The sequence below is a fragment of the Pelophylax lessonae genome, assembly GCF_965119305.1.
Source record: "Pelophylax lessonae genome assembly, chromosome: 4".
Classification (NCBI taxonomy): Eukaryota; Metazoa; Chordata; class Amphibia; order Anura; family Ranidae; genus Pelophylax; species Pelophylax lessonae.
The window spans coordinates 358,184,575-358,196,071 of record NC_138771.1 but is presented as its reverse complement, the minus strand read 5'-3'; the positions used below and the strand labels follow the sequence as shown (position 1 = coordinate 358,196,071).

Here is an 11,497-nt window from a genome sequence, read left to right as displayed (position 1 = left end):
CGCTGTGACTGAATACAGCGGGAGCGAGCCTCCGGTGGCGAGCGCCGACCACAAGGGGAGGAGTCCAGCGACGTAAGTCTACGTCGCTGGACAATAACGAGCCACATTGCTGCAGTAGCAGCAATGTGAGCGGTCGTTATGTGGTTAAAGTCACGCAGTGCCGAATCGCAAAATAGGGCCTGGTCTTTGAGCAGCCAAATCCTCCGGGGCTTAAGTGGTTAAATAGCATAAAATAAATAGCTTCTATAATATAAGCAGTTTGAAATAGACACTATGGTTATTGTATCTATCATAATAAAGGAGTGAAGAGAATTTTTTTTTTTCTGCAATCTGTATGATCAGCGATCATGTGAGCCTTGACTGACTCTCAGAAGGAGGCTTGGAGGATCCATCGAGGAATAGGGAAGTGAAGATGAACGAGTGAGTGTGAAACCCGAGAAGCGAACAATGTGACTTGAGACTTGGATCTCAGAACGAGGCTTGGCAATAAGGAAGTGGAACAGAATGAGAGAGAAGGAGATCATGTGTTCCCAGAACGAGGCTTGTTTTCTATACCGAAACTAGGAAGTGAAGCAAGAACGCATGGGTTGATTGAGAAGGGGGATGTGAGTGGCAAGTTGTATTACTAAGTGACGTAAAAAGTAGGAAGTCGCTGGAAAAGGTAGGGTGATTCCATGCTGTGGGCGGGACTTGAAGGTAGATTTCCCGCGCTGCGTGGATGGTTGGGAATCATTGTTACACATTTCTAGTACGCTGTCTCGGTGAGTTCTAACAACCTACGCTTCAAATCTTCTGAAATAGTCACAAGAACTAACATTTCATCGGAAAGTGAACATTAAATGGAAGATAATGGCTGGGTTACACTTTCGTGGGTTGTTAAAATCAGCACTTTCATATGAAAGCAGCACAACAGTGGTGACTTAGTCTAATGCTGACCATACAGTATACAATCTGATTGTACAACGTCCTTTAGATCAAGGTTTCTCAACTCCAGTCCTCAAATACCCCAACAGGTCATGTTTTCTGGATTTGCCACAGATGAAATGGCTGTGGTAATTACTAAGGCAGTGAAACTGATCAAATCACCTGTGCAAAATAATGAAAAGCCTGAAAACATGACCTGTTGGGGGTACTTGAGGACTGCAGTTGAGATACAATGCTTTAGATCTACTATTAACTATGTGAAACTAGGGATTGTCTGATTTGGTATATATTGAATGCAGTTTTTAGGTGTCTCCTCATATTACTTAGTTTTGGTAAATCCAAATGAGCTTGTATAGAGATTGTATATTCAAAGTGACCAGCCTACACTTGCCCTCCAGAAGATTTACCCCCCCCCTTTCATGACCAGGCGATTGTTTTAAGATACAACACTGTGTTACTCTAATTGACAATTGTGTGGTCGCTTGTCATCCCCCCAGGTTATTTGATCACCACGGTGTTATTTAACCACTTGCCTACAGTGCACTTTCACCCCCTTCCGGCTTTCAGCGCTCACACAATTTGAATGAGAATTGCGCAGTCATGCTACACTGTACCTATATGACATTTTTTTTCCCACACAAATAGAGCTGTCTTTTGGTGGTATTTAATCACCTCTGGCTTTTTTTTTTCTTACAAAAAAAAGAAAAAGGACAGAAAATTTTGGAACAAAAAAAAAGTTTTTCTTATTTTCTGTGAATAAATTTTGAAAATAAATACATTTTTCTCCTTCACTGATGTGCGCTGATGAAGCGGCACTGATGAAGTGGCACTTATGGGCACTGATGAGGAGGTACTAATATGCCACACTGATGAGTACTGATGGGCACTGAGAGGTGGCACTGACGGGCAGCACCATCAGTGCCCATAGTGATAAAAGTGATTAAAGGCGGTTAAAAAAAAAAAGTTATACTTAAATTCTCTGTGCAACAGTTTAGCACAGGGCAGTCCTCGATCCTCCTCTTCTCATGTCCCCCGCTGGTGCTCCAGGCCCCTCCCTCCTACTGAGTGCCCCCAGAATAAGCAGCTTGCAATGGGCGCATCCAAACAGGCTCACTCCCGAGCTGCTGTTCTGCGTGTATGTTCATGCACAGAGCCATGGCTCGACCCCACCCCTTTTTTCTTCTTAGTGGCTCACTGGCTGTGATGACAGCAGTGGGAGCCAAATGCTTTCACTGCTGTCTCCAATGAGGAGGGAGAGTCCCTGGAGAGTCGAGGCTCTCGTGCACATTGCTGGATGGTGATGGGGCTCAGGTAAGTAAGGGGCAGGGGAGGGGGGGCACTGCTGTGCAGAGTAGTTTTTTTTTTTTTTTTTATACCTTCATTCATTGAATGCGTGATGGTATAAAACTGTGATCCTTTAGAACCACTTTAAAAGAGAAGTATAGCCAGAGCTCTTTTGATCATACTTCTCTTCTGGGTCACAGGAGTGCACTTGTGCTGTTCTGTGACCCAGAATCGGCCAACAGCAGGCTAAAGTCCTGACATTACAGAGCTGCACCAGGACCTGGACGGAACCCGACCATATCTTTGGGATCTGCCCAGAAGCCTGATCGGCAGCTGGTTCAGCCTCAGCATGCCATTGGCTCCTGCCTAGTTCCCCCTGCCCAGTGCTGCGGTGAACGTTGGAGGGGCAGAACTGATAGCCGCTGGCAGTCACCACTCTGTGCACAGAGCAGACCCGAGAAACAAGTGATCAGTTCTCAGGCTTAGGGTCTCATTGAGGCAATTATGTATTTTTTTTTTTTTTAAAACCCCAAACTTTTATTTTTAAAGTGGCTCTAAAGTCTGAACGTTTTTTTTTTTTTACCTTAATGCATTACCCTGTATTAGGGTAAAAACATTTAGCTACCTGCCCCTCTGATCAATCCAGCGCTGTCTGTACCTGGCTGCAGGTTTTCTCCCTGCACTTCCTGGTCTCACAGGGACTCGGGCAGCTGTTATGCCCCATACACACGTGCAGATTATCTGCAGACTTTTGTCTGCAGACTTACCAAAACCATATAATATGAGGTCAAACCTAAACACTTTCAATTTGTATGCAATCCGGCAGGCCCTTGCACTACATAGAAAAGGTTAGTCTGCAGACAAAAGTCTGCAGATAATCTGCACGTGTGTATGGGGCATTAGTCTATGGACATATACAGCCTGGCTCTGGAGTGCACCTGCCTGACCATCCTCGCTCTCCACTTTGAGCAGACCGAGAACTTAGCGATTAGCGGTCATGTGGTTGCTCAGTTCTCAGTTTTAGAGCTGACAAGGGGCAGCTGCAGCATTACATCAAAGCTGCAGCCTAGAGGTCAGTATGTATAAACCCCAAACATCTTACCAGCTAGACACGTGTCTAATGTGCATGTACACCACTTGCAATGCATTCCTTTGGATTGGGTCGTACTATGGTTCTGTCCTCCTTGATTAAAGCCCAATTCATAGGAATTCATGGGGAACTTGTAACTTGCGACTCTTCCCCTCTTGGTGGGGTTTGGCCTGGCACCAGTATATGGAGGTGGGGAGAGAGTCTTAAGCAGTGTTAATTTGGTAGACTAAATAATACTATTTTAGTCTACTAAAATACAACTAAAATTAAAAGGAATATATAATGTTTGGCATTTCTAAAGAAATAATGCATTAAAATTTAACTAAACTCATTAGATTTTAGTCAACTAAAATGTACCGGTGATTTTAGTCAACTAAAATAAGACTAAAACAATTCAGATTACTAACATACAACTAAAACTAAAATGGCAGTTTAGTCAAAAGACTATAACTAAAACGAAATTTGAAGTCAAAATTACCACTAGTTTTAAAGTGGTAGTATATTCCGCTATATGACTTTTACAGCCTGGCTTTTTTTGCAGATATTCAACCTGCATGCAGCCACTGACGTCTGCGGCAGAAATGCGCTCTGAAGGTCCGGCGGACCATCAGAACTCCTTGCCGGATCTTGCTGGAAAGTGAAACTCCCGCGCGCATGTGCGGGAGTGACGTCATCGCGTCTCCGGCCGCTCACAGCGCCAGAGCCGCTGAACCAGGAAGAGACACCGAGGGAAGATGACAGCTCCCTCAGTGTTGTCCAGACGACCGCGCCGGGGCTTCGTTCTAAGGTACAGTGGGTACGGAAAGTATTCAGACCCCCTTAAATTTTTCACTCTTTGTTATATTGCAGCCATTTGCTAAAATCATTTAGGTTCATTCTTCTTCCTCATGAATGTACACATAGCACCCCATACTGACAGAAAAACACAGAATTGTTGACATTGTTGCAGATTTATTAAAAAAGAAAAACTGAAATATCACATGGTCCTAAGTATTCAGACCCTTTGCTCAGTATTTAGTAGAAGCCCCCTTTTGATCTAATACAGCCAGGAGTCTTTTTGGGAAAGATGCAACAAGTCTTTCACACCTGGATTTGGGGATCCTCTGCCATTCCTCCTTGCAGATCCTCTCCAGTTCTGTCAGGTTGGATGGTAAACGTTGGTGGACAGCCATTTTTAGGTCTCTCCAGAGATGCTCATTTGGGTTTAAGTCAGGGCTCTGGCTGGGCCATTCAAGAACAGTCACGGAGTTGTTGTGAAGCCACTCCTTCGTTATTTTAGCTGTGTGCTTAGGGTCATTGTCTTGTTGGAAGGTAAACCTTCGGCCCAGTCTGAGGTCCAGAGCACTCTGGAGAAGGTTTTTGTCCAGGATATCCCTGTACTTGGCTGCATTCATCTTTCCCTCGATTGCAACCAGTCGTCCTGTCCCTGCAGCTGAAAAACACCCCCACAGCATGATGCTGCCACCACCATGCTTCACTGTTGGGACTGTATTGGACAGGTGATGAGCAGTGCCTGGTTTTCTCCACACATACCGCTTAGAATTAAGGCCAAAAAGTTCTATTTTGGTCTCATCAGACCAAAGAATCTTATTTCTCACCATCTTGGAGTCCTTTGGGTGTTTTTTTAGCAAACTCCATGCGGGCTTTCATGTGTCTTACACTGAGGAGAGGCTTCTGTCGGGCCACTCTGCCATAAAGCCCCGACTGGTGGAGGGCTGCAGTGATGATTGACTTTCTACAACTTTCTCCCATCTCCTAACTGCATCTCTGGAGCTCAGCCACAGTGATCTTTGGGTTCTTCTTTACCCCTCTCACCAAGGCTCTTCTCCCCCGATAGCTCAGTTTGGCCGGACGGCCAGCTCTAGGAAGGGTTCTGGTCGTCCTAAACGTCTTCCATTTGAGGATTATGGAGGCCACTGTGCTCTTAGGAACCTTAAGTGCAGCAGAAATCTTTTTGTAACCTTGGCCAGATCTGTGCCTGGCCACAATTCTGTCTCTGAGCTCTTCAGGCAGTTCCTTTGACCTCATGATTCTCATTTGCTCTGACATGCATTGTGATCTGGAAGGTCTTATATAGACAGGTGTGTGGCTTTCCTAATCAAGTCCAATCAGTATAATCAAACACAGCTGGACTCAAATGAAGGTGTAGAACCATCTCAAGGATGATCAGAAGAAATGGAAAGCACCTGAGTTAAATATATGAGTGTCACAGCAAAGGGTCTGAATACTTAGGACCATGTGATATTTCAGTTTTTCTTCTGTGTTTTTCTGTCAGTATGGGGTGCTATGTGTACATTCATGAGGAAGAAGAATGAACTTAAATGATTTTAGCAAATGGCTGCAATATAACAAAGAGTGAAAAATTTAAGGGGGTCTGAATACTTTCCATACCCACTGTAAGTATTTCATAATGAGCTAGTATGCGATGCATACTAGCTCAATATGTCTTTGTCCTGTAGGGTTTTTTTTTTTTTTTTTATGAGTATACAACCACTTTAAGCCCTTTTGTTTTTTTTTTTTTTTTTCCAAATGATCATACATGTTTTATGTTAACTCAAATGTAAAATGTTTCATACTTTTGTTGTGTAAGTATAACTGTGAGTAGTTTTAATTTTGTTTTTCAGGATTTTGAAGTCAGAAAAATAGTTGATTTGAGCAGCTGCCATTTTTTTTGCTTGATCAGACAAAAAGGAAAAAACCTTGAAGATGTCAAAAATAGAGAAAATGAGCATACTCGGTGTGCGAAGCTTTGGAGTGGAGGATAAGGATAAGCAAGTCATAACTTTCTTTACTCCGCTGACAATTTTGGTAGGACCAAATGGAGCGGGGAAAACTGTAAGTTGTCTCATGAATTAGCATTTAGGTAGCTAAAGTGTATTTAAATACTAACGGTGAACATATCTTATTTGCTTACTTTGGTCTGTTATAGGATAAATTCACATTTTTGAAAAAAAATAAATAATAAATGCACATATTTTTTTTCCACAAGAGCCTGCAGAACTTTGCACTCACAATCAGTGGATCGGGGGATGCAATGTCAGGCTCCTGCAGATACTACGCACAGCACTGCGCCTGTACCTCTGTATGGGCTGTCCATTTCAGAGCTGCAGAAAGAATGAATGAACTATGAGGGCACTGATCAGCACATAGGTAATACATTAATAGATCCTGGTGAATGAAAGAGGTGTGGGCGGAACTCAGCTCTACCGATTTTAAAATGCGACAGCAGCTCCAGGGGAAGGGGGGGTCTCCTTGAATGTAACATGTTACACCCTAAATACAGGTGTAAAGTAAACCTATCTTTTAAGTGAACAATTACAAGCGGTTTGATTAGTACAAAACACCTCTTGCTCCAGCCACAAGTCCCATGTTGTCCTTTACACTCTTATCTCAAGCAGTCTAATCAGGCTTTCCAGGTGTTCCACACCTTTCCCTGTGTGGCGACATGAGGAAATATTTTGTAGTTCAGCAAAAGACAACTAGGCAAGACTGGCACCATTTGTTGTAATTTTAGCAATGTCAGCCTACAACAGAAATTTAGGAGAGGAGTACATTTCTGTCGGGATAAACAAGTAACTTTCTGTACTTGCCAGGTTATTAAAGTATAACTAAAAGCAAGCATTTTCTTTTCATTTTGGGTAGAATAGGAAATGGGGAGATTTCCTCTAACTTCCTGTTCTGGAAATACAACAAGTGGGAGAAAATTTCTCTAAAGTGAGTAAAATCCCCTCTTAGGCTTCATGTACATGGGACATTTGAAAACCTCTCCTGAACGCTGGAACTTGATGGCTAGTAACCGGCGGTTAAAAACATCAGTTTTGCCACGTCTACATGCCGCGTTTATGCGCGTTTAGCAGCATTTGCGTTAGGAAGTGTTTTTACATTGTAAAATGGTCAGAAATGTATCCCAAAAAACACCTATAAACGAAGTGCTTATAAATGCAAGTTACCGCGTTTACACACTGTTACAAGCATTTGGCATTTTAAATGCCAAAAAACTGAACGCATTTTTTGCTTTAAAAAAAATGCCACCAAACTCAACTAACTATGAATGTCTCAGTGTATATGGACAGATAAGATAACATAGAGGAGAGTTCAGGGGCTGCTTAAAAAAATGCCCAACTGCTTCTAAATATCCGTTTATCAGCAGCCGTGTACATGGGGCCTTAGACAGTTGTTACAAGAACAGTTGCCCCTACTGAAATGTTGGTTTCTCCTTCTCTTTCACTAGTGATAGTGGTCACTACAGAGACACAGACAGTAAAAAAAACCTAACAAGGATTCTTACCCCTCACTGCTTTATCCAAATTGTAAATACAAATGTTGGCTCTAGATACACACTATTAGGATAAAACAGTGGGAATTATTTATGTATTGTCGAGATCTACTGCATATTTTTTTTAAAAATGTGTCCTTACATAAGCCTGAAGGATTTTCAGTGGATCAAATGCATGTGACTACAAGAATACAAAAAATGCCCAAATACTTGGGTGTATAGTGTTAAAACACATTAAGAATGCAGTGTGTACATTAGGTCTGGACAATTCTAATTTGCTAGGTTGCCATGGTGACTTAAAAAAAAAAAAAAAACCCTCTCTGGCGACCGGGTCATTAAGAGCTAGTGGGTAGGTGGAGGTGGGCACTGAATTGCTGGTGCTATCATTTTGGGTAAAACTGCGTGGGAACATAGCAGCTGATGTGATTGCGTTGTTAGTCAGTGTTGCATGGGACAGGCTGAGCTGGTGGCGTGTTAGAAATCTCAACATGCAAATTTAGCTCTATCTGTTTTGCACAACACTGGCTGTCAATGCACTCATTAGCTGCCAAATTCTCGTACAGAGCCAGCTTTACCAAACTGTAGCCCCGGCCTATAGGCAACTGTCTTCCCAGCAACAATAACTATATCAGCATTTTGTTTAAAACCTCATTCCTAAATGCATCCCACCCCCTTCTCAAACATGTCTGAAACACAGCTATTATAATGCGGGCAAGCGATAGCATGTATTTATGGTGGGGTGAAGGTGGGGCGCCTACAGCTGACTGTTTTTTTTTTTTTTTTGTCATGAACTCCCCTCCTCTTTTATAAATTGAAACAATGACTTTACCTGGTTTTATTTTTAGAACATTTGGCATTTTCCTTTTTATATTTATGGTTTAAATTAAAAATCTATTATGTGTCTTTTTTGTTTATTTAAGGATAAGTCAACGTTTTAACAAAAAATTATAAATGCACATTTTTTCTTTTTTGCAGGTAAGAAAATGTGCATTTATTATTTTTTGTTTCTGGAGCCTCTAAAGCAGGGATCTCAAACTGGCAGCCTTCCAGCTGTTGTGGAGCTAAAAGTCACATTATGCCTGTGCCTATTGGAGTCATGCTTGTAGCTGTCAGCCTTGCAATGCCTCATGGGGTTTGTAGTTCTGCAACAGCTGGAGGGCCACCAGTTTGAGACCCCTGCTCTAAAGCAATGCACCAGCGATCAGCTGATCGCTGGGGCCATGCAGGTCTCCTGCGGGCCTGTCATTGTATCTGTGTACCTGTACATCGTATGGGCAAGTAGATACAATCTGACAGGAAAGGCCCGTACACACGTGCAGATTGTCGGCCGAAAAGATTTGGCCGACGACCGATCGGCCGATTTTCGGCTTGTTAGTATGATGCTTCCGACAGCCGACAGCGCACTTTCGGCCGAACAGAATCTGTCGTGCAAGCATTAAAATTTTTGTATGCCGACACCAGAACGGCCGATTGTTCGCCAGTCAGTACAGAATTCGGCCGACAGACAGCAGATTTGCAAGACTGGGCATGCTCAGAAAAGACAAAACACACGGAAAGTTAACCATCACATGACATCACTTCTGCAGTCGGCTGCTGTTGGCCGACAAAATTCATGTGTAGTCTTTTGCAGTTTTCAACAGACAGGACAGCCCGGGGACAAAAGACGGCCGATCGTTCGGCCGACGATCAGTACGTGTGTACGGGGCTGAAGACTCAATGAACTACCATGGGCCTCCACAGCGCCATGGTAGTTCAGTGAAAACTACAAGTCAACAGCTGCAAAGGATATCGGGACTTGTAGTTTTCCATTCATAGAGGACTGTGAATGAGCAACGTTGCCATGTGAGCAGAGCTCTGCTCAGCCTAGTTTTCTTGAAATTGTGACAGCTGGGGGGGGGGCGGGGGGGGAGAGAGAGAAAAATCCCCACTAGCTGTCACAATTTCAAGAAAAATGTCTAGAGGAACTAATATCTGAAAAAGGATCCTTTTCATACATTATCACTTAGCGCAATATTTTGATTGTTTTTATTGTTGAAACTTATTGGTATTACTATTGCAGCTTTGATGTAAAATCTTAAAATGCATATTTTTGAGTTTAAAACCTCACATGCTTTTGCTATAGAAGATATGTTTACTGATGCAGCTATAATACCTGATAACATCGATACCCTATTCCTTAGGTTAAAAAATGTACTTACATCTGAACTTCATTTGAACTATGATATAGCCTTTTTAGAGAGGTACCTCGCTGAAAAAATAATCCCTAGGAGTCTCAGATGGGAGTATGCCCCCCATAAGGATGATTTGGATACCATTGAATGGTTCCAGTTTTTCAATAAGGCTGGTCTTTCATTGGTAAGTTTTCTTGTCACTAAGAAAAAGAGGAAACTCGCGACTATAGACGAGGAAATTACCAGCCTTAGGAAAACATTTGAAAAATTTAAGGGACAGGACGATTATGTGAGGAGATTGGAAATCCTCAAGAAACACTTGGAAAAAGAGGATTATGACCAAAAGTCAAGAAAAGGAAGAAATACATAAGGGATACAGGCGATTATAAACAAAACACCAAATTTAAATGGCAAATTAAAACCATTTCAGCTGGTATTACTGATCGCCCTAGCCCCACCCACCCCAATCTGCCCCTAGACCTCACTTACCCTCTATTAACACTAATACCAGGAGAAATCACACCAGAGGAGGAGGACAGAGGGGGTCCTAATCGTCAGGGAGGAAGAGGTGGCATGAATCACCATTATAATCATAATGGACCCATCCCTGTACACAACAGGTTTACACCACTAGAGTAGTGTAGTGATGATTGGGGGTGACAATCGAGATATCACTTAACATCCCTATGACAATCCCTTTAGGCCTTCCTATTACGATTCACCTTATGTATACTCCCCTAGAAGCTATCATAGAGATGGGGATAGCTGCTATCAAACTTATCATCAGCGTAATTTTGCCTCCCCCTTGAAATAAGCCCCACTAACTGTTTGTTTCCCCAAAGGGGGACAAAAACCAAAAATAAATAGCAATCAAAACGGGGTAGTCGAGGCGGGAGGAGGACTAGAGCAAAAAAGAACTTAGTTGACACCGCTTTATTTAATCTGAGTAGTGTCACTTTAGTCGGAAGAGAAACATGTACTCAATCAGGGCCTTAAATTTGCCCCCCATGTCCGCTTAATAAGTTAATGTTTTCATGGATGCTCAAATATGTGAGGAAAATTAATATACAAAGATATCCCGGTTACTAACTCTATACGTAATATTTTTAACACTGATAATCATGTTAAACACTGTAATCCAGCCAATGCCTCTGTCTTCAATCCTCCGGGTAAAACAGCACCTTCAGTCAGAGTTTTTAGAGATTTGGTATTAAGAGATCTAGATGCAATTAAAATTAGGAAACCTTACATTCACCCATTTACAAAAAAGGCTTGGAATCATTAAAGCGGCGGGATGACATTATTATCCACCCTGTGGATAAAGGTCGGGGGATCATCGTCATGGACAAACAATCGTATATGGACGAAATGCATAGGATTCTATCCAATACTGACACTTATACCCCTTTATCTTGTAACCCGAGTCCTACCTACAGCTGCAAGAAAAAGTATGTGAACCCTTTGGAATGATATCGATTTCTGCACAAATTGGTCATAAAATGTTATCTGATCATCATCTAAGTCACAGCAATAGAAATCCACAGTCTGCTTAAACTAATAACACACAAAGAATGAAATGTTGCCATGTTTTTATTGAACACACCATGTAAACATTCACAGTGAAGGTGGAAAAAGTATGTGAACCCTTGGATTTAATAACTGGTTGAACCTCCTTTGTCAGCAATAACTTCAACCAAATGCTTCCTGTAGTTTCAGATCAGACGTGCACAACGGTCAGGAGTAATTCTTGAC

The 11,497-nt window shown here is 42.3% G+C and overlaps 1 protein-coding gene across 1 annotated transcript in view; it reads left to right on the top strand.

Moving 5' to 3' along the window:
• The first annotated feature begins 576 nt into the window (after nt 1-576).
• The window catches only part of RAD50 (RAD50 double strand break repair protein), a 549,855-nt gene continuing 538,934 nt past the window's right edge, over nt 577-11,497 (top strand). Inside the window, exons 1-2 of the mRNA XM_082256750.1 lie at nt 577-662; nt 5,973-6,133. Of these exons, the coding sequence (XP_082112876.1) occupies nt 6,005-6,133 (129 nt within the window). The 5' untranslated portion in view covers nt 577-662; nt 5,973-6,004. The remainder of the gene's footprint in view (nt 663-5,972; nt 6,134-11,497) is intronic.